The sequence below is a fragment of the Trachinotus anak genome, unplaced genomic scaffold, assembly GCF_046630095.1.
Source record: "Trachinotus anak isolate AG129_WGS33_773 ecotype Australia unplaced genomic scaffold, CSIRO_AGI_Tana_v1 ptg000018l, whole genome shotgun sequence".
Taxonomy (NCBI): Eukaryota; Metazoa; Chordata; class Actinopteri; order Carangiformes; family Carangidae; genus Trachinotus; species Trachinotus anak.
Window position 1 is genome coordinate 17,353,201 of NW_027273869.1, and position 23,906 is coordinate 17,377,106.

At 41.0% G+C, this 23,906-nt stretch overlaps 2 protein-coding genes across 6 annotated transcripts in view; both read left to right on the forward strand.

Moving 5' to 3' along the window:
• The window catches only part of dgki (diacylglycerol kinase, iota), a 225,496-nt gene that overhangs the window by 176,947 nt on the left and 24,643 nt on the right, over positions 1-23,906 (forward strand). The gene's annotated exons all lie outside the window — the stretch shown is intronic.
• On the forward strand, positions 274-22,279 carry tbc1d30 (TBC1 domain family, member 30). Of its 5 annotated transcripts, XM_071502098.1 has the most exons (15): positions 274-1,080; positions 3,787-3,951; positions 10,398-10,459; positions 10,687-10,752; positions 11,537-11,662; positions 12,888-13,073; positions 13,288-13,357; positions 13,809-13,907; positions 14,054-14,222; positions 14,500-14,605; positions 14,721-14,827; positions 15,686-15,825; positions 17,432-17,659; positions 17,921-18,007; positions 20,154-22,279. In XM_071502098.1, exons 1-15 carry the CDS (start codon positions 576-578, stop codon positions 21,431-21,433), a joined length of 3,396 nt encoding a protein of 1,131 aa, XP_071358199.1. In that variant the 5' UTR covers positions 274-575; the 3' UTR covers positions 21,434-22,279. The 5 variants fall into 5 exon arrangements, with proteins under 5 accessions (XP_071358199.1, XP_071358201.1, XP_071358202.1 ...); XM_071502100.1 differs by lacking the exon at positions 17,921-18,007 and having other exon boundaries at positions 275-1,080; XM_071502101.1 differs by lacking the exons at positions 274-1,080; positions 3,787-3,951 and adding an exon at positions 5,124-7,637.

Sequence of the window (23,906 nt, forward strand, 5' to 3'; positions counted from 1 at the left end):
ATGATTTAATTGTCCTGTTAACTACAATATGATTTCCCATTATATCAGCTTTTATTTTCTTCCACTCGAGGCTTGTGTCTGAACTAAAAAGGATAAACCCTTAAGTAAAAAGTCGATACTAAACCACTGCCAGAATATAAACAACTGTGTCTGTGTGAAATAGTCCTGAATGTCACACAAGCAAATGGCTCTCAACCAGCTGCCGCCCAGGTGAAAGCGGATTGGTCGACACGTTTTCGGCTCTCCTCTGATTGGTCAGCGCTTGCAGCTCGACGCACCTGCTGCACCTGAAGAAAGTTCTGCAGCCGTGGAGAAGTTCAGGAGAGTGGGCTGGTCCATTGTTCCATCCTGGAGGGGGGGTGGGGGTGCAGGAAAACCGAGTCCGGAACTGAAGGAGGAAACTAAAAGCTGTCAGACGGGTTTGTACCTTTCTGGAGAGGCATGTGCGCCAGGGACTCTCCAGACGCGCAAGGAAAGCTTCACCACCTCGGCTGTGAAAAATGACAGCGCACAGGTAGAGAAAGTATCAGAGCAGAGGAGAGCGCATTTTTACCAAGTTCCTCGCCGATGAAGAAATGGCGTCGGGCTTGAAATTAAACGGGAATGAACTTTTGGAAGTTGACATATGCGACCGCGGCGTCTGCTCCGAGGACGAGAGCGGCGTTTTCGTCAGCTCCGCCGCCTCCCTCCAGGATGACTTCGCCGGCTTTCACCAGTGGACGAGCCCCGCCGAGTCACCAAAGGACACATCATCATCTCCGGGACAGCAGGAGCCGGTCCCCGGCGGGCATGGAGCTCCGCCTGGCACCCAGAGAGCCAACACGGCCGGTGACAGCGACTCTGAATCCCAGGTTGATGGACTGAAAGCGCCCCGGACCTCCATAGTGGACTGTCTGCTGGTGGAGCTGTATGAGACCTGCAGCGGAGGCAGCAGGAGGAATGCGGACAGCTGGGACAGCTCCACCGAGGCGTCCGGATCAGATGCCTTCCTGGGCCGCAGTAACTCCGGGTCCAGCTTCCTCCAGGAGCTCCAGGAGAAGCACACCAGGAGGCATCAGATGAACTACCTGGCCCAGAAAGGTGAGGGGTGTGTGGACAGGTTGCAGGGGCGTTGTTTCCTCTTAGCATCAGGCCAAGACAAGTCAGTTTCATCCATATTAAATAATTAATTTGCCTCAAAGGGCAGTACATCGATTTAGATGAGGAGAAAGCCATAAAAACTAAACAAAACTCTCAGTAAATAATGACCTTACCTTGGCATTGATTAGCTATATTAAAAACTTCTTAAGTACTAAGTGCAGCTCCTCATTTCCTCATGCATGTTTGGATATGATGTTATATTATAGGCAATAATTGCATATTTTTGTAGATATACAACTGTACAGGAGAGTTTATTATATTATGAGGCACACTGTGATTAAAAAACAATAGAATTCAGGGGATATGTTAGTCCTGCTTGTTTATTATATTGGTTGCCCTTATGGTTAAGCAGAAGTGTCCACATCTTTGAATCCTCCTGCTGTAGAATATGATAAGGAAATAGGATAATTGTCAAAATGAATGTTTATTTTTTAATTAAAGGTAAATTAGGTTCTGTTTACATTCTGCAGAGATTAGAAAGTTGTTGGTGTGTCGGTGTCGTTCTGGTATATACCACTTTTCTCTTACATGCCACATCCACGGCTGTCCCTGCCCATGAAGTGTCATGGAAACAGATTTGTAATTTTTAAATCGATGAATTAACATTTTAAACTTTAACATTTGCCTGTTTCCATGCACCGAGGTAAAATATTTTACACGGTGGGTTTTTCCCAAACTGTGTTCACCCTGCAGACAGATGCATGCAGGGTAAACAAGGCCATCCGGCGGCCAGAGGAGCTGTTTGTACTAAAGAAGCAGTGTTTTGTTTTTTTTAGTTATCTACATCCGTACTAATCAAATACAAAAACTGTATAATGTGCATTGGTCGTGTCTGTCTGATATCTGATCTGCTTAGTAAAGGTCAGATTAGGGGCTGTTGCATTCCTAGAAAATATAATTAAATAACTGTGACTACTCTTGTGGAGGAATTTCATTTACTACTAAAAATGAGTCTGTAAGAAGCAGTATGTGCCTCATCAGATATGAGAAGAAGGCAGCCAGAGTATGTGGACCTTTACATGCACAAACACACGGAGATCGAGGATGATTAGTCTGTTGACAGCTCGTTTTTTTTGCGTTGCCTCGAGAGTCTTGAAAGGCATGTTAGTGTGAGTGCCACGCTGCCATTGTTTCCTCTGGTAAAGTGGAATCCTTCAGTAAACACAGGCCGGCCGGCGAGTTCACTGTTTGCCCTCCACACATGTGAGGCTCGGTCAAGTTAAACAATGCAGAGGGCCGACGCTCAGGAAGAGGAAGGGCCCAGATAACGCCTCCAAGAACATGTGACCACTGTCTCTGATGTTTGTAGTTACACGGCTTAATGGTGTGGTTTGGTAAGGCTGTAAATATGTTGGATCGGTCAGCAGCAGTGTAGTATTTATCTAAGACAGAGCAAGTCCTTAAGTTAAAATATCCTCCAGGACGATCCCTCGAGCTCCAGGGTGTTGTCTAGAGGTGACTGACCTTTGACCTCCCTGTGGTGGAGCGGTAATGTGAACTTCAACGGTAGAAATAGAGGTAAAAAGATGATCTTTGTTGATATCGTCCAAGCAGCAACTAGTGACTATATTCACTATTAATGAATCATTTGTTTTTATTAATGAATCAATGTTTGGGCTTTAAAATGTGAAGAATAATTACAAATACCCATTAAACGCATTGCTTTTAACATGAGTTACAAACAAAAGAAAAAGGGATTTGCCTACACAAAGATAATAATAGGTTGACCATTGTAACGTGACATAAATGAGTAATAAATTGTAATAAATGTCACTGATGGGTTTTATTTGCATTGATTTCTGGGAGACAAATGATAATTGGCTAAATGAAGAGACGTAACATTTGTTTTTGATCTGCCTAGTGATGACGCAGATGGCAGTATCAGTATAAAGTTACTTCTTCATTACTGTTATTACTGGTATTAGTGTTTACTCTAATGTGCGTCACCTTCAGATTGACTTCAGCCTGAAAGGTCTAAATGAGAGAGGGGTGTGTGTTAATGTGGGGCGACGCTCTGGTTTTCATTTCCTCTTTGCCTCCAGGTTGGAAAACAGATAAATGACTGTGATACTCTGATGTTTCAGTGATCTGCAGACATCACATGTCCCTCCAAACTATATCAGGTGGCTTTATTTAGAATACGTCACATTTTGGACAGATTTACATAAATGTATCTGTCTCTGTTGTGTTTCTGAAACAGGCAACTTGCATTTTGTAAAATCATAAAATATGAACCTAACACAAGTAAAATCAACAGCATTTTACATTAAAGACTTGAAGAAGTGACAATGTTTTATTTTTTTAACTGTAACTTTTATAGATTAAAAACTTTGCTCACAATTTCACATACCATCCTGCAGGTGTAAATCATTGCATTTATTTTTCAGAGGAAGAAAATGGTCCCATGAGCACACCAATGTGGGATGCAGTTCTGTGCTGCGGCTTATGAGCTTGTTGATGTGATATTTCTAAGTGGGAAATGTGTTTTGGTGTCTTTCAGTAATTCCAGCTTGTTTCAGATTTTCTTTACACCAGATGTAAAGTTTGAAAAACAACAAATTCAGTGAAAAATATACATCAGTGCCATGGAAACCCTGCTTAAACTTGGACGTTTCTTTGATTGTACCTCTCTGTGTACCTTCTCAGCCCCCGAGGAGCTGCGTTCAATCATCCAGGAGGTGAAGTATCGTACAGGCCTGCAGTCGGCCAAGCTGATTCGCCAGCTGAAGAGACGAGACCGACTTTGTCACAAGCTGCAGAAGAACTACGACATTATCACAGCGTGTCTTCAGGCCGTCTCGCAAAAACGACGTAAGAATATACACTTCTTGCTTTGCTTTATTTCTTAACAAGACCAGTCTGAAGTAGATGATGTTGCTGCTGTTCGCCTGGAGCTGTAGTGAAATGACCATAAATACTTTAAATAAGTGATTTATGTGCACGAAAAAGGCTTTAATCTGATGCTATCGGCTCATACTTTCCTTAGAAAATTTTACAACCATATATAAGCATTTTATGAGTGAGAAATACATTTATGATCATGGTTTTTCTCTCTGTTTTGTCTGAGAACAAATAGAAGTAGAGACAGCTGCAGAGTTCCTAGTCTGACCTGTTCATATTTTTATATCACAAACAAAATTTCTGCTGATCTGATCCAATTTAGTTCCCCCTGAAATCCAATTTTGGAATCCGCTGTTGTGTAATACCACAAGCTTCATTAAAATGTGCGTGTCAACACAAACAAAGAAAAGTGGGTTGATAATATAAATATATTCTTCATATGTTGTAGTTTCATAGTTTCATGTGATTTTCCACAAATCTTTAATAAGATCAGGTTCTCTGCAAACCGAGCACAGGCTTAACAACCAGAGGAAACGCATTTAGAAATAACCTCAAAGTGTAACTAAAAGAACAACAGGGTGAATGCATTTCATGTGCTAGTTGTCATATCACATGTAGTATGAAAATTACTGTCTCAAATTTACATAATAGACTGTGACTTATGGCCCAAAGTTAAAGACTCAGGGGAAACTCAGTGCTCATTTTCATATCCCAGTCTCCCTACTCTCCAACTTCGAAGCTGCTCCTAAAATAATTCCACTGAATGTTTTGTTATGTAAGAGATGTTTATAATAACATGAACTGTAAAGTGATTTGGATTAAACCTCATCTTTGAATAACATAGACTCAAAATCCTAAAATGGAACTTGGCTGGAATTTGGAAGAGTAACAACAGGACTCAATCCACGATGCCAATATTATTTCACTTTACTGAAACATTTAACTTGGCTTCTTCATACAAGATGATTCTCTCCACAGGTGCTGAGAGTGGTTCAATTTTAATGGTTTACATGGAGAAAAGCATAATTAAAGGAATTTATGTGCATGTTGTTATTTTGCTTTTATTTTTAATTGTGTTTTTCTTTCAACATGCAGCCTGGTGGCTCACATGGAGGTACGGTGTGAAATAATACATGGGTACTTCAGTGCTTTTAGATTATTATTATGCATTTACACATGTATTCATGGCCAGATTGGGCCATTATTTCCAGTATAATGAGTATTTTACACAACATTTGGTCATGTTACTGTCAGTTACTCAGTATGAATGCAGCACTGTGCAGCAAACAAGCCTGTTGTTCAAAAATATAAAGGCTAAACAATGATTTTTGCATGTTAACAGTCACCACCGGGCATGTTCAACAACGATTGATCAATCATTGATTACGATCATCAAGCTGCTGCCAGTATCAATATTTTACTGCTTCCTATGGTTGAGTGATGTCAGTATTTTCAAATCATGATTATAACTTCACGGAAAAATGGCAGTTTATGAAATAAGTGTCTCTAATTGGCTAAAATAAATGAATAGACTGTCAGTGTGCAGAATCATCTAGCGACAAATTAATTGATTATGATGCATTATCAGGGCTTTTTTTTTTCATTTTCATCATCAAGGCTGTTTGCAGATATTGATTCAGAACGTCATTAGGACTGGATGTGTTTTCCACTCAGGAAGCTCTTACTGTACCTGTGTAACTGAATCATAACGTCATGCATCATCGATTTAAATTGCAGACGTCACTTCTTTGATTGCTTTCCACTTTTTGTCAGGGTGATTGGTTTAGGAGGAGAATCAGTGTTTGCTGCAGTGGATTGTTGATTTGTGTCTCCTGGATACTGAAGCTCAAAGGTTTGAGGCCGTACTTCCTGTGTTTTTAAAGAAAGATTTCTAGTTTGAATTCCAAAATGAGGCTATGCATCTAAAAATGGATGAAACAGACCTTTGACCTTTGGTGCATCGCTTTGTTAATGCCAACAGTTTAGAGTGTGATGTATGACTGTGATTCTACTGTAAGGCACATAGAGTTTAAGATTTGATCTATTACTTTAATTTTATCATTAGAATGAGCAGTGCTCTTATTCTAAGAGATGTTCGACATGCAAGCTCCTGTTCATCACCAGACACGGTTTGATCTCATGATCTTGACCTCTCGCTATGATGGCTAAGACTGGTACTTAAACAGCTATTAATGCTAACACTGGCTATGTTTCAATAGCAAAACTCACAAACAGCTCCTTTAATTGATTATCAGCTATTTTAGATGATCACTGCATTCATTTTTTTAAACATAAATACCAAAGATTCTCTGGTTCCACTGTTTAAAACGTGAACATTTGCTGCTGGACGTCGTCATATATGATTCTAAACTGAATATATTTCAGTTGTGGACTGTTGGTCTGACAAAACAAAGATAGTTAAGGACATGTCCTTGGGCATTTTTGCTGTATTTTCTTAACTTTAATAGTCAAAATGATTAATTGAGACAGTAATTGACGGATTAATTGATAAAGAAAAGAATCGTTAGTTGCAGTCCTAATAATTTCTAGCCTTCTTCTCCTTTGGATAAACAGGGAAACTAATGAGTGATGATTGATTTTTACATCCGTGTAATTTGTGGGAAGAGTTGAGCTGCAGTCAATTGATTGGTTGATCAACTGGAAACAATTTTGATCAATCATTAATCATTAAAGAATTTCATCAAGCAAACGTTTACTTCTTACTTTACGTTTTTTGGATGTGAGGATTTGCTGCTTTTCTCTGTTTCATGTCATGGTGAATTTAAAATGTTTTGGTTTTGACTGTAGATGAACAGATCTTGGATATCTGTTGTTATTTTCATTTGGCTGCAGGTCTTTGCTGTATTTAGATCAGTTTGATTTTCCATCCTCTGTGTTCACTACAAGCTGTGATAGGTGTATTAGCCGGCCAACCACTAAGTGGGTTAAGGAAACAAAAATCCATCCTTCCTCCCTCCTCTTTCTTCTTGCTCTCCTCCACCATTACCTCATCCTCCTCTATCTCCTCCCTACGTGTCTCTCCATCCTACCGCATCCCTCCATCCTTGCGCCTCCTCCCGGTGACGCTGAGCCGGAGGAGGATGAGGAGGTGTGCAGCATCAGCAGCGTTTACTGACCAAAAAGCAGCAGCAGCAGCAGCAGAAACGGTGACTCCCTCCTCCAACCTCCTCCAACCATATTTTATTCAGACCTCTGAGCTGCGTGAACATGGCTTCCTTTGCGTTACTGCACCGTGAATGATGAACTGATGGGTCTGTCGTGTCTTTGGAGATGAGTCGGAGACACAAACCATCACCGGAAGAGATTTAAAACATCAGCTTGATCGATTAATTTTTGAACGTGTCGGAGGGAGCAGCTGCGGCTCCGGACATCGGGATGGTTTCTCCATTCGTGGATGAAGGCGTGAAGAGAGACTGAATGAAGCGGGACGAAGCGATGAGCTGATTTCGCGGATTGAACTGTTCGATTCCCGATGAGGCAGGAGCGGCTCCCCGCCGCCGGCAGGAGGCCGAGGGCGGGCGTCAAGCAGCGGCAGCAGGGATCGGGAGGGGTCGGTAACATCATCAGCAACGTCCTGAAGAAACGGAACGGGATATCCAGGAGCGCACCCCGGCTGCTCTGCACCTTGGAGCCAGGTGACCCCTCAGACAGGCACCGCATCACACAGCTTATCATTAGCTTTGAAACAATATGGAAACTGTAGTAGGCTGCAACAGTGTGGATTATATGTAAGCCTGTGGTTTTATGGGGGCATTTGCACATCCTGCAGCAGCTGTTCTCATGGAAGTTCCTTTATCCTCTCATTGTCTTTTTCATTCCAGTTTGCTATGTTTTATTTCATGCTGCAACTTTAGATCATTAGAATTATTACGATTGATATCAAGCAATCTATGTAATTTTGATGTAAGCCCCAACATTAGTAACCTTTTTATACAATTAGGGCCCTATATAAGCTGATAGATATATATTTTCATGAATGTAGGCTATCTTGTGACAAAATCAATGATCTGGTTTTCCCTCTAAGGTGTCAGATGAACTCATTTTCAGAACCAGCATTTTTATAACTGACTGAATAACCACCCAAAACCAAGTCATGAGATCATGATAAGCTTCAGGTGTGGTCTCATATAGGTCTAATCTGTCAACCAGACAACTGAGGACACCGTCAGTCATAACTTAACTTCTTGGTGGATGGACACCACTGATGCTCAACAGGAAATATCTCAGATGTGTCTCTGCATTTGTACATTTACTGTACATTTTGACAGTTCAAATGAAAGAGTAGACCTTTCACAGCACGACGTGAATCCCAGACTTTAGAGATCCACCAGGCAGACACCCGCTGCTGTCCTTTGACCTGGTAAAGAAATGAATGAGCGATGATTTTACCTTCATTTGGTCTCATGTTTGGTTATTTCTACAGCCAGTGCATCAACATATAATTATAAAATGCTTTAGATAAACTGAACTGATATTTGACCCTTTGGACATTTCCACAGCTGCTGAATTCTGATAAATCTCTGACAGCATCAAAATATTCATCCACTCAAATGTTTATCTGCAAATGCTAAGTTACTATCTCCAAAGGTCAGTAATTGAAATACTTCCCAACATCCCAACAAAAGCTGTAATCCTGATGGAAGCAACTTTAGATTCTATCAATGAGGGATCTGTGTCTATTAATATCAATTATTTGTAGTTTTTTTTAAGGAAAAAGGCCCAAATCAATTGTTTTCAATATTAAAACTATTGTGATGCCATGTGCCTTTACAAAAACTTGCTATCCATCTGTCTCCTTTCTTTTCCCTCCCTTTTTATCTCCCACCTCTCCTTCTCTATTGTTCCTTCCTCCCTCTTTCCTCCTCCCTTCCTTCCTCTCCTCGGTATCCAATCGCTTCAATTAGTTAATTTCGGCTCCAGAGAAATTAAACCGCCTCTCATTATAATGGAGCTTGGCCTCTGGACCGCGCTGGTGTGGCTGACCTTAGTTAAATACAGTTTTGTGTCAGTGGTGTGGGACTAATCTGTGACAGGGAAGTAGGAGGGTTTTCCGCGTTAATCCTCTCCCAAAGCTCCGAGAGGAACCCGCAGAATAAAGCGGCGCTCGGCCACAATGGCGCAGGACGCAACGGCAGAGGCGGGCCATGCAGGTTAGACAACCACTTTATCTTTTATTTCAGCCTTTTAGAATGGGGAGGGAAATTTATTCTTCATAGTTTACTCATCGGCTGCCCCATGAGAGAGAGCGACCGATCCTCCAGAGACTCAGCCCGGGGAGGAGGAAGAGAAATGGCCGCAGTTTGGCCCAGAGCCGAAACATGTCAGGACCTTCCTCCCACTTTACTAAAGATCAAAACTTCATTTCCGTGTTGGGGGGGGGGGGCGGACTAAATAGTCTCAGAAGAAGTTTGTGTATGGGCAAAGGGATTTGACGAGATTTCCAGTGAAGCGAGGATTGAAACGAGAATTCAGCACCACACGGAAATGGACAGCGACTTTTCACAGCTCCAGACTCTGTTCATCTGAGTCTTTAAATATAAAACATATCAAAACCACAGTGTTTCCTATAATACCGTCTAATGAAGGTTCAGCTTACACTTTTATTTTATCATCCAATCAAACGCACACAGCTTCCGGTGTTTGGATTTTTCATTTCGGACTTTTATTGTGTAGAGTAACCAAATCCTGTTCAGCAGCTGTGTAGTTTTGAGAGATCTCTAGTTGTTATTTACAAGATGTGTGTGACTAAAGCTAAACAAAAAGGGTTTGTCCCAACACTGTTGCAGCAGTTTGCTTTGCTTTCACCTTCTGTATAGTTCATGTGAAACCAGCTCCATTGGGTTTTAGTCTGGAGTCTGTGCTGGTCCTCAGTCATGTGAAGCCTCCTCCTGGTTCTGCTCTTCTCATGTTGTGGCTCATTATCTTGCTGCAGGATGAACACCTGACCAACCAGTCTGGCTTCCTTTGTTTCTGACCAATCTGACAGCAACATACAGTCCTACTTCCTGCAGTATAGTGTTGTCCTGATAATGCATCAGAGGGTGTAGTAACAGTTGTGGTAAAACTGCCTTTGTGCAGACAGAGGATTTGATAGTCATCTATTAATTGTTTGCATTAACTTTCAAGGCTTCATTTACATCCACTGCTGCAGGAAAGCTTTCTTTTTTTACCTACAGCTCTTTACCACTTACCTTTGTACCACTGAAGGTTATTAACTCGGCTTAAACTGATTAAAATTCAATAAAGTAGTGCAGTGTATATACTATCTACACGTGCGTTTAATGCATAAGTGTTTTGTGCATAATTTTGTGTATATTTCCCCAAATTTAACTCCAACATCTTCATCCAGATCTGGTTCAGGACTAGTCTGACCAAATGTCTCCGTCTGTTTCCAGGAGTTGACACGAGGCTGAAGTTCACCATTGAACCATCGCTGGGAAAAAATGGATTCCAGCAGGTGAGCTACAACATGGTCCAGCAGAGACCCCGACTTGTCAGATACCGTTTGGTTACTGCTTTTAGTGATTTAGTGATGTGACAATGCACCGAAGTGCTCATTTAATCATAACTAGATGAAATGTATTAATATTGTATGGTTGTTATGTAACACTTATACAACCGTGGCCTCGGTGTGCTGGTTAATTAAAAAGGTAAATAAAACCACGGGTGTTTCCTTCCCTGCAGTGGTACGACGCCCTCAAAGCAGTGGCTCGGCTTCCTACCGGGATACCAAAGGAATGGAGGAAGAGGGTATGTAACTTTAACGAAGTACGACATATGGCTTTGTTGGAACAGTTGTCATTTTATCTTGTTGACAGTGTAGTGCTTTGCTGTGTTCAGTGAGCCTCACAGGGAATGAAAACGTAAGTAGCAGATTATTTTGAAATGCAAAATTTAACTGCCTTGTAATTGTTGCATGCTGGGTAAATGCCTGCGTGAGCTCTGAGCCACAACCAGTTGGGTGTTACGTCTGTTTAGACCGGAAATGTCTTCCATATAAGAAGACTTTCTGATAAATAGGAGCTTATGCATTTCTCTCCTCTGTTTGTGTTTGTTTTGAACCCAGTGGGTATTTAGTAAAAGACAGTGATGACCTAGTTGTGCTATTACAAGAAAAGTATGTTTTCTTTGTTACTGTCAACCTGCGAGCCGGGTTTTACAGTCTTGAGAGACGCAGCACGGTCTAAAAGAACAATATGCTGAGGCACTTTGTCTACACAGCTCTATTCATCACACATCTTAGCTTTATCTCTTGGGATGAGCGAGCAAGAAAATGGAAGCGATTACTTTCATCTTGCCAGAGGAAAAGAACAATGAAATCTTGTCTCTTGCGCGAACTTGCAAAACAAAATGAGTCAATGCGAACAAGGGGCCTCTTACAGACGCACTGGAGGGAGAGGAAAAACAGTGCAATTTAAATATTTGTACATATAACCCAGCGGGGACAGTGAATGTTTCTCTAGTCTGAAAGTTATAGGTGTCTTTGCAGCACTGTGTGGTTCATTGTGTGTCTGCTGCTGTTGTGTTTGTGCAGGTTTGGCTAACACTAGCAGACCAGTACCTCCACAGTATCTCCATCGACTGGGAGAAGACGCTTCGTTTCGCCTTTAATGAGCGCAGCAACCCGGATGACGACTCCCTCGGCATTCAGATCGTCAAGGTAACGCAGACTGCATTTTCGTGTTGGGGGTTGGGGTTGTGTGTGCGCAGTAGGAGTGCAGGGGAGTTTGAGAGCCCTTGTGTTCTTGTGTGTCCTGAGTCAGCAGCACGGTGCTGACTCAGCGTTTCTCCACAGCATTTAGATGAAAACTGACAGAGACAGAAACCGCATGAAGTCTTGTGAAGCAAAGACTCTTGAATTGTTTTGATAATATCAAGGATCGAAAAACGTCTTTTCATTCAATACCTAATTTTGATACTTCTTTTTGATAAATTTAATAATGCTGGTGACTTGGGACGAGCACATTTGAGTGTTTGAAGAGACTAAAATTTGTGCCATAATGTGTATTGACATTGAAACAGTACCCAGCCCTGAGTACAGTATTAGTACTGTCGTCCATTTAGAATTAAGAATTAGTTTTAGATAAGTGAGTGAATAATTAACATCAGAAAAAATTTCATTTGATGACCACTTTTGCAAATTAAAGAAATTACATATAAGAGCAGCATTGTTTGTTAGTTTGTTTTTGTTTATGAGAGTGAAAAACTACGACCACATCTCTGATTCTTCATCAGCAAATATGGCAAGACAATAAGATTCCCATGAAAGCACCAAGAAAAGCCTTGAAATGATTTTTTGTTAGTCTCTTTTATTATTTTGAATTGGATGACTAATATCAATGGCTTTTGTGATCCTAAAATATTGGTCTGACTGTCTTTGTGGCTGCTGTGTGGCACAGAGGTTCAAGAATAAATGGTTTTTATTCTAACTACAGATTCACAACAGTCTGAACCTGTTGACCTATGCATTATTTTTTTTTGAAAAGTGATCTTCATCTTCCATCAAATATGGACCCAAAATATCTTTCAGATTCAACAGCTGTGACTGATGTTTTCTTATTGAGTATATGTTAGCATATGTCTTTAATAAAATACAGTCGGTTCCTCAGAAGTTGATGTGACTGTTAAAAGCAGTAGAGGATGTTTGCTTATGACTGTGCATCAGAGAGCGCGGCAGCTGCATCATGGAAACACTGGAGCTCTTTTTTTTTTATTTCTCAGTGACTCAGATTCAGCAGAGTAATAACTGTTTCCATCAACAGGGCAAAGTCCAATCATCTCCTTCAGTGTGTTTGTCTTCTTGTCTCTGTCGTAAATGCATTCACCCAGTTAGTGCGCTGACTTGTAATAAAATAATTCACACCGTACATCCTCCTCATGTGCAGGACCTGCACAGGACCGGCTGCAGTTCTTACTGTGGCCAGGAGGGGGAGCAGGACAGGGTGGTGCTGAAGCGGGTGCTGCTGGCGTACGCCCGCTGGAATAAAACAGTGGGTTACTGCCAAGGCTTCAACGTACTGGCTGCTCTCATACTGGAAGTTACAGAGGGCAGTGAGAGCGATGCACTTAAGGTATAAACACAGAGTAATAATAATAATGTTACAGTAATAACGCTTAGATTGAGAAAATATGAATACAAATATGAAAAATATGATTATATGCTTATACGCTGTATAAAGTCCTTGGGTTTAAACTGATTAAACTTCCTAATGGAGTCTCTGAGAATAATAATAAAAGGTCACTGTGCTGTAACAGAACTGTCCTCTTCTGTTCTTCCGTATTCAGGTGATGATCTATCTGATCGACAAAGTGCTGCCAGAGAGTTATTTTGCCAACAACCTTCGAGCATTGTCAGGTGAATACAGTGAATACTACACAAACTGTAACATCTTCAGCCAAAATAATCTACAAGTTATTTTGTACAAGGACAGAATTTTTTGTCCATTTTCAGAAAAATGTGTCCATCTGCAACAGTGTTAATCATTATTTTTAAGGCAAAATGCCAAAATCGTACTGGATTCAGCTTCTGAAATATGAATATTTTCTGATTTTCTTTGTCTTTTATCATAGTGAATAGAATATGAAAAGAATATTAAAGAAAATAATTGGCAGATTCATCGATAATGAAAATAACTTAGGAGAAAGTTGAGATCTGTGTCCGATGGTGTAAAAACCCAGTGATCAAAACACACCTTCGAAAATTTACAGTTAATTATTGTTTGTTTAATAAATGTCCACAGGACCTACAAATTTAAGACTTTGATTTATGTTTAATCTTTTTACCCTGTAATGTCTCCCTCTGTCAGTGGACATGGCGGTGTTCAGAGACCTGCTGCGTCTGAAGCTGCCCAGACTGTCCCAGCACCTCCACCACCTTCAAAAAGCAGCCAACAGAGAGGCTGGAGGTACAGATCTGATCTGATCTTTAATCTCTCACATGTTTAAGGAAATACCGCTGTCTCTACGTCATGAGCATGTTTTGCCTTTCTGCATAGAGGCAAAAGGATTTTGTGTGTTCATGTCTCTGTGGACACGTTTCTCCTTCTTTCAGGCAGCTACGAGCCTCCGCTGACCAACGTCTTCACTATGCAGTGGTTCCTCACCATGTTCGCCACCTGCCTGCCGGCGTCCACCGTGCTGAAGATCTGGGACTCGGTTTTCTTCGAGGGGTCAGAGGTGCTGTTTCGCGTTGCCCTCGCCATCTGGGAGAGACTGGGAGAGTAAGTGGACCGCTGCTTAAATCAAAGCTGGTGTGGAGGTTTAAAAAATGATTTAGTGTTTGTTTGTAGTTTTTGTTCACTTTCAGAATGTAATCAAGTTTATAACTGTCATATCATGACATTTCAAGGTAATGTATATTGTGCATATTTCTTTCCCTCTGTTCTCCTCATTCCTCACTGCACCTTGTGTCTTGATGTCTTTATTTATCTTTCTCTTCTGTCTCTATTTTCATGTCTTTTAACCTCTGCCCACCCCCGTCCCTCTGTCTCCCATCAGGAGGATCGAGTACTGTCAGACAGCCGATGAGTTTTACAGCACGATGGGTTGTCTCACGCAGGAGATGCTGGAGCACAACCTCATCGATCCTGCAGAACTCATGCAGGTACGGGATGAACCAAAGTGCTCGAGTCTATTAAACAATTATGTGATGATTTTAAATTCATATTTGTAATGTTAACATCATTTTTTCACCCCCTCCCCTCCTCTCTTTCTGTCAGGAGGTTTACTCCATGGCAGTGTTTCCTTTCCCTCAACTGGCTGAGCTGAGAGAGAAATACACCTACAACATCACTCCATTCCCTACCTCAGTCAAATCCAATGGAAGGTTTGTTTTTTATAAACATTTCAGTAGAACATGGTACTCAGCATTTCATTTCTCCAACTTACTGCTCTTGAAGGGGTCCTGTGGACTTTCTGACCCCTTGTGAATGTAGATATATTAAAATAGAGGCCACATTTTCTCTCTTGCTTGTACAAGATACAGATTGTACAGTAATTGCAGCCTTACTCTGCATATTCATCCTCCATAGACCATTTGGAGACACAACACAGTATAAATTTAAGGCAAAACATGACTTAAGATTTTATGAGCAACATAATATAGGAAAAAAAATCAGTTTTCATGATCCAATCTGAAACAGACCCTTGAAAAAACTACTCTAAATCAACGTGCATAAATTAATTAAAATAAAAAGAGAGATGCAATCTGAGGGGGCACACAAGCACAGCCAGATCTTGCCCAATCAGACCTGAGGATAATTAGACTCGATCCCCAACAGAGAGAGAACACAAACACCAGCAGCAGCTTGATGCCCTGTTAATTAATTCAGTCAGTTAACATAGAGCTGTGATAGAAAAGAGCAGTCATTGAAAATAATGAAATAACTTGTTCATATGCTTCAGAGACAAATTTAGAGAAATACTGGAAAGCCATATTTCAACCTCCTGAACAACTGAGACAACTGTGTGATACATGGACAGAAAACAGCGTTCTAACCTATTTAACATCTGTGAATCAAATTCACCTTTTTGATCTTCCTTAAATGAGACAACACAGTTGCTGGAAGCATCACATCCTTGTCTGGTTCGGTTTATTTCCACAGGAGGAAACACACAGTTTCCTCCTGCATTGTGCTGCAGTGGTGGTGGTGGTGGTGGTGAAGATGTTATTATCTTGTTCCAGTGGCGGTCTGGGCAGCTGGGAGAGCGACGACGACGCCGACATGGACGATGAAGACTCTATGGTGACTGCACTCGGTTGTCTGGGGCCCCTTGGCGGCCTACTGGCCCCTGAGCTGCAGAGATACCAGAAACATCTGAAAGGTCAGTGCAGCAGACACAAGAAATGACACACAGAGGATTTAAATGTTAACCCAGGGAGAGGCTATCAGGGTGGGCAGACAAGTGGTCTGAGGCTGCCTGTTGCCCCAAATCCTCATGTTCTGCCCCCGATTTGACTCCAAGTACAAACCGTCTCTGATCTATTTCCTCCAGACAAATCCCTACTTCCTCCTCCTTCAGCGACTCTGACTAACATGAAAAAAAGGCAAACCGCCTGAGGGATTTGGTTATAAACATTGGCTAAGATCTGAAGCTGAGAGATTTCTGGACTGAGAGCTTCATTTAACCTCAGAACTAAATCTCAGCACAACAGAGTTGACCTGGTTCAAGAGGGAAACTTAAGAGCTATGTGTAATCAATAACTCATCACCACAGTCACTGTGAGAGAGCAGGATAACCACAGTAAACTAGACTGTCACAGTACTCTACAGTGACTTTTACATTGTGTGCTGCAGTTTTTTTAAATTTTAGTCTTTGCAGCACAAAAGCAGGAAGAGCCGCTGAAAAGTGATACAGACCTTTTTCAGTGAAGCTCAAGAGAAAACAAAGAGAAATGCAGGAAGGTGAATTTCAAACATACCTCAACAAAAAGGTTTGTGACTAAGAGTGACCAAGCTTTTGCTATTAGAGCCCCCACACTTTCAAACTCTCCTCAGACTCATTAACTTCTTTAAATCCCTTCTTAAAATGTATTTCTTTGTCTCAGCCCAGGTAATGTTTGGTTTTATTGATATTGTTTTGTTCCTAATTATTGTTCTTAGATATTGTATTCTCTCTCTTCACTTATTGTCAGATCCTTCTATATGATCTCTTTTTTATTTGTGCTGTTTTACTCTTTTTACTACTATTATTATTATTATTATTATTATAAAATGCACTTTAACCTTGTCTTCAAATTTTGTTGCCGTTGTTCTTGCGGCAAAACAAAACAGAAAGCAGTGACTCAGTTTGGTAGGGTGGTTTCACTCAGAGACAAAGTCTTTGAAAGACTGACATGTAAACAGTCTGTGGTCTCCAACGCAGTCTCTGTCATGTACAGTATGTATTTCAAGAAACATTTGGTCATTTAGCATCAAAAGGCTTTTTTCTTCCTCATACTTAGTTTTGTGTCCTGAGTGGTCGACTGATCTTGATTAAAGCAACACTGGATGAGCAAATAAGTAAGAAAAGGAGCTTTAAAAGACCTAAAAAAAGGCACATTGGATTATGTCTGATTCATGTATTTTGCTGGAATCTTTTCTCCCCTTTTTGAACCAAAGCCTTTGACCTTAATCTGTTAAGTTTCTCAGATTCTCAAAGCAATCATCACAGTCATGAAACAAATCAAAACAAGTAGAAAATAAATGTCGGTTATTGTTGAGTAAAAACATGAGGAAACCAGAAAAAGAGGTTAAAGGTCCCATATTTTACACTTTCCCTGTGTTTAATTTGAAGTGTTGTGTGCATTTCTCTGTGGACTGAGGCTTTGACACTTTCACAGTATTAATATAGAACCAAGACCTGCTTTATAATCAAAAAAGTACAATATGGGACCTTTAATGTTGGGACAAACCCGATCAGTGTTTCTTCTTCCTTTTTCTACCCCCAGACCAGCGAGCGGAGCAGGGAAACATCGCAGAGCTGAGCCCAGGAGCGGTGGGAGCCGGAGGGGCAGGTGGAGGAGGAGGAGGAGGGGGTGCCAGGGCGGAGCATCAAGCCGCCATCAACAGCATGATGATGGAGAGAATGAGCACCGACATCTACGCCCTGAAGAAGCAGTATGCACGCATCAAGAGGCGGCAGCAGCAACAGGCTATGCAACTCTACATACGCACAGGTGAGGGGCAAAGCATAAAGGCAATCCTGACTTTATCCATGAGCCTCACTTTGCACTGTTTTTATTTTGTTTTTATCATTTTTAAACTATCACTGCATCGGCATCATCATTACATTATATACATTTCTGTTTTACAATTTAAAAGTGTGAATATCATTAGATAATAATAAATAGGTGTAAAGATGAGGTCCTGCCTGTAGGGGTAGAACGGTGGAAACACACACAACAGACAGTGGTTTGATGTTGATGTGTGACTTGTAGGACTTGGACCTGAAGTGGCCACAAGTCCAGGACTTCTTCAAGAGCCTCCCAACAAACAAGGCAACAGTACCGACCACCAGACTGAGGGTACTGGTGTCAAACCATCTTTAACTGGGTGTTCTGGGGCTGATTTCAGGGTCTCTAATGATTAATCGGTGTTTGAAAAGCAATCAAGTGATTTAAGAAGGGAAGTGGAGTTAGTCACTGAACGTCTACCATTGGTTTCCAAGGCAGATTTCCAATGTTTGCTCTGTTTTTGGAATAAATTGACTAATCAAACTCTGTGGCAATGAAAGACATGTTTTGTAACCAGGAATATTTGATATAAAAACATCACTAACATTGCACAGCTTAATTCAGTGTTGAGATTTAAACAGTTGTATTTGATGTTTTATGAAAAAGAACAAACTCTTTCATCCTTATCTGAACCTTTGAGAGTATTCCCTTGATAACCCTCTGGGGAAACAAAACAACATTGGAAATCTGGTGCAGGAACCGCTGGCTTAAAAAATATTGACTCTTTTCCAGGTTGTATAACTGTAAACACTGCCTGACTGAATTTACAAAATCAGGTTATGGTTGTTCTGGCTTGAAAACATCTCATGCTCTCAAAATGCTGCAGGGTGCATACGTGTATGGATCAATTTTATAAAAATAGCAAATGTGGCTGCGGTGTTGAGAAAACAGAACAAATTTAAATTTGGAGCAAAGCATGAAAATGCTTAGAAACACTGGCTTTCTTTGGCAGTTGTCATGAGAGGAGCTGTAGCCTCTGACTGACATTTTGAGAGCATTTTGAAACTGGTGCTAAACTCTGCTTCACTTTGTTCCGTTTTTAAAAAGAAGCAAATTGTTTGGTATGTTTGGTATGTTACCGCAGCTGCAACAACTGGTGATGGTTTTGTTCTGTTTGTAGCTGGTAAATACACAATTTAAAGACAATAAACCAGCTTGTTCTAAATATTTATTTTGAGACACTTGTCACTGCTACACATAAGATAAGTGCATCAGATAAATCAGTTAAAATACCCGAAAATCACAGCTGTGTTTATACGATGTTAGCTACTGTCTACATCCTAAAAGGTATTAAACCAGCTACATATTTAATCATATCCCAGTTTTAATAATGATTATGTTTTATTTACAGATAGAACATTCAGAATATCTTCAATAGTGACACGTGTCTCCAGTTATACTTAATTTTTCAATCGATTCATGTTTCTTCGTCTGCATGTTGGAGGTTTTCTCCAACTCCTGTTACTAACAAACTCTAACTGCGTGTTGCAGCTTCTCCCATCACTTACTATATGATTTCTGAGGCTTGTGTAACAGTATTACAGTGAATTTTGATGTTATTCCCCTTCTGCATACAAACATCTGTACATACACTCATCTCTTTTCACCACATAAACACTCCGCAATCAGCTTTTATAAAGTCTTGTTTGCATTAACATGGCTTACTGTCATTAGGAAAAAGCCGAAATACTGTACACTACTGTACATATTACATAATATTGAATTTTTGTAGAGAGAAATGATTATCTACTTGACTAGTAATCCAAACACTGTTGATCAGTAAGAGGATTGATGCATAAATCCTTCAGAGGTTAAAACCAAACACTGAGGACGCCCCCTAGTGTCAGCTGTCGTACCTGCAGGATCTGTTAAAGCAAGTATTGAATTAGTCAGTGAACATAATATTAATCAATTAAATCAGCTGAATATTAATCAATGGCAAAGTATTAATTTTGCATTTATAATTAAAGTAAGATATAGATCTATAATCAGACAACCAACCTTATTTTAAGGCTTCATTTTGGAGGACGTGAGAATTTTTTAAATATCTATAGTTGTAAATAAATTAATCAAAGAGCAATTAATGTAGAAAACAATCCGTAGTTTCAGAACCTTCAGAACAGGGGTTTTCATGTGGAAACCAGTCTTTAAATGGTTATACTTACATCAGTTTTGCATTTAGATGATGCACCTTACAGTATCTTCTTAACCACAGTATCAGCAGTACTGTTTTTAACACAGTGTTGTTGTCTGAGTGTTACCGAGTCTCCGTGACCTCAATTTGAAACAAATCTATAATATAGGGCGTCTAAATTTAATAAATTCTAAGGGTCAAAAATTAATTTCACTATTTCACATACACTCATGAAACTACTTTCTCAAGTAACTTATTTTTTCTAACCTCATTGTTCTGACAATGTTCTCACCCTCCATCCAGACAAGTGCCCAGCCACCCGTGTCCTGGCCTCCCAGCTCAACCCCTCCAGCTCTGTGATCAACCACCTTCTTCTGGGTCGGAAACCACGCGGAAGTCCCCGGGGCTCCACTAGCACGTCCATGCTCCCGGGGCCTCGACCTGTTTTTCTGTCCCAGAGTCAGTGCTCCCCGACCAGGCAGCGCTGTGGCTCGCTGCCCTCAAACAGCACTGGATCTCCAGGGAGCTCTGGAGGAGGCGCTGGGTCACCTTGGCGTGCTCATGTCCGGGTTCATCGGAGGAATATAGCCAGGGCTCGAGCACAGCTGGGCTTTGGAGATTCAGAGGAAAGGGAAGATGAGGATGAGGATGAGGAGGAGGAGAAGGAGGAAGGATCAGTGAGATTAGAGGGTGAAGAGGAGAGGAAGATTGAGGAAAACAAGAGAGATGATGAGGAGCAGAAAGATGGGAGTGACGCCTCTGTTTCTCCATCTCCGGATCCCTCTGTCAGAGGGTCTGTAAGTGAAGAGGCTCCACAGGGTGTAGATGAGACAAAACAAGCAGAGGTTGCAGAGGTGGTGGTGCAGCTGGACTCCCTGGATCTAGAGGACGAGTCAAACCTGACCTTCCCCATCACTGCGAACTCAACTACACAACCCACACTCCCAGAGTCTAAGCCTGCACCCCAAGTTCCTCTTCTTCCTCCTCCACCGTCCTCAAACAGACACAAAGAGTCCAACTCCTCAGGTTCAGAAAGAAGCACCGCCTCTGACAGACAGTTTCCCTCCATCGCTTTACCTCCACCTCACCCTTCCTCTAACTCCGGCATCCCTTCTTCCTCCCCTTCCACCCCGAGTCCATCCCCCTCCCCAGTCCCAACGTTGGCTTCTCTTGGTCCATCCTGCTCATCTTCTCCTACACCTCCCTCCACCCCAACACCAAACTTCACATCCCACCTCCCATCCTCTTCATCAGCCAATGGCTTATCTGCTCTCTCTCTTCCTGCCTCCTCCACCTTTTACAAAACATCCTGCCCTTCCACTCCCTCCCTCTCCTCTGTCTCCTCCTCTTCCAAATCCCACATCCCCACCTCTCCATCAACCCCAGCGTTCTCCTGCGCCACCTCCACTCCCAAGCAGCAAGTCTTCTCCCCTTTCCCTTGCGTGAAGCAGCCCAGGAAATCGGTTGCAGCCAGAAACCTCGGCCTGTATGGTCCAACATCCAGAACACCCACCGTACACTTCCCTCAGCTCAGCCGCAACCTCAACCGCAGTAGTGCAGCCGGCGCCACGGGGAGTCGATGAACATCTGATTGCTCCTGCACTAATGCCAGGAACACACAGTTGTTACATGATGTGAAAAATCATTCTAGGGTTACACCGTGTTGCCTCCTGCATATCAAGAAAATAACCCATTTCTTACTTAAAGTAGACAGAAGGTTCTAGAAATGTAAAGTTAACCCTGACAAACAGGTCATTGTTAAATTCACAAGCCATTACAGACAAACATTGAACAACTAGTTTACGAGTTGGTTTGTTTGTTTAGTGTTTCAACTGTGTCGGATCTGTAAAGCTGAGGAGTTTGGGACACAGGAGTATCAGTATCAAGCCCTTTGCAGTGGCCTATGCAGGTCCTTCTTGACCATAATTGACACATGATTAAAAAAAAAAAAGATGAAACATCAGATATGAAGGTAAACTATGCTTTACAGACTCTCTACAAAGTGTCTTCATTGAAGCACTGAGTTACACTGCACTTGTGCATCTCTTCAATCCCTGATGAGGATCCACCCTGGACTGACACATGAGGAGGCTCTGGCCCGGACAAATGTTTCACATAGACCACATGTATCAACACAATGGAGTACATTTTTCCTGTGCAATTACACAATAGCCATCCAGTTGTTTCTATGCCAATTAATTAAAGGAACAACTACACAAGAAAGAAGATAAACCTAAGAAATGATGTAAATGAAGAATCATGAAAACATAGTGTGTGTGCCCACAAAACTAATCATAAACTTTGTGATGTCCCGAAGCACTTAAAATTCTCTGTGTACTCTGTTTGTGTCTCGACTGTTGAAAATGAGGAATGTACCGTTTCAATCAATAATGAAGTAAGTGTGAATGAAAATACCAATGTGACTGAGAGCAGCCTGGCCAAGTTTTGTTTTCACTATTGGAGGGTGAACAGTGGCAAATCTAAACATGAGATCAAAACATAACTGGAGTTTAAGTGGTGTTCATATACAGTAAATGTAATGCAATGCTTACATTGGCAGAGGAAGGAAAATTACTATATCAAATCATATTAGTAGCTGTGTTCACATAAAATAAACCCTCCACAGCACTTTAAAGAGACCTAATTTAAAGTTGATTTCCTGTATAACCAGTCCAACCATACTGAAAGCATGCATACTTGAAAAGTTACCACAAAGCTGCAGCTTGTCACTGGGCTTCAAATGCAGTCCAGTCAGGCAAATACAAATGAATAAATTATAGAAAGTGGAAAAATCCCCAGTATATTCAGTCATACCATGGCCCAGAGAAACAACAACCTCTAAGTGTGAAAAAATGTTGCAGCTGCAGCACAACATCCAGCTTGAGGCACAGATGTGGCCAAGAGAAGGGATTAAAGTCAATATAATCTATTAGAAAGCAAGATTTGTGACACTTTTTAGCAGACACATGACATTTAACCTCAGTTTTTCATTGATGGTTTCATTTGACTCAAATCAACCTTGGGTATCTTTTATTTCTAAAAGAAAAATACAGTTCAAGCTTTCAAACCTGTGCAGGCCTTTGATGTATTTCTGTCTTTAACGGTTCCAGATTGCCCAAAGATGCTATCTAGCTGGAGTAAGGAATATTCTGTGGGCTGGATAAAGAAGATAATTTATTTTAACCCTGTTTCCAAGTTGCTAAGTTTGTGTTTCAAATAGGGGGTTGGTGGCAATATCAATACTAGGTATCAATACTAGCATCTATAAAATCTATACCAAAAAAAGTAATTCATATTTGGCAAATCATTTGGTGGTAATTAAAATATATGAATGCATTCATCTCATAAATAATTATATATTTCTCTCCCTTATATCATAGTACATTAGCTGGTTTTAACAATAAAAAAGTATCAATGATGAGTATTGATATTGATGATGCTGGTACTGTTATTATTTGCTGTCAGATTGAAACCAAATTTTGTGCTATAGCCCACCGCAAAGAAGACTGTTTATTTTAACCCATTTTCCAAGTTGCTAAGTTTGTGTCTTAAGCGGAGATGGTAGCTGGAAATTGTCTTATACTGGAAAAATAAAAACAGTTTAGTTTTTAGTTTTAATTCAATCAGAATCCAGTTGACTCAATAGTGATTGGTTACCTTATTCTATTAAGTTTCCATGAATAAATGAATAACCTTTTACATTTTTCTGCATCCTAAAGTGGGGAAGATTTAAAAAAGCGAACACCAAGGTTAACAGGTCACTTCCGGTAGCCATCTTTGTTTAGATTACTTCACGGTTGCACCTTGTGGAATTAGTTGAAACGGTTCTTGATTGTGCAGCAGGCAGATATTTTCCCTCTGACTTGGCCAGAAGTCGGTAAGTGTCATCAGTCGACCTCCCGGGGTTTTCAAAGTTGGAGCAACAAATTCTCATGTTATTCATGTGGTTTCCAGTATTGCCAAAAATAAGGAGATTACAGGAGTTTGGTTACATTTAACGTTAAAAGTGATGATTCATGTGAACTCCTACAAGAAACCGGACTAATTTTGGCATAT

Excerpts from the sequence above, each read along its gene's own strand:
- tbc1d30 (XM_071502098.1), top strand. The coding sequence starts at position 576 with ATGGCGTCGGGCTTGAAATTAAACGGGAATGAACTTTTGGAAGTTGAC. Across the intron at positions 10,460-10,686 it reads GAAAAAATGGATTCCAGCAG|TGGTACGACGCCCTCAAAGC; the intron begins GTGAGCTACAAC and ends CCTTCCCTGCAG. Across the intron at positions 13,358-13,808 it reads CAACCTTCGAGCATTGTCAG|TGGACATGGCGGTGTTCAGA; the intron begins GTGAATACAGTG and ends TCCCTCTGTCAG.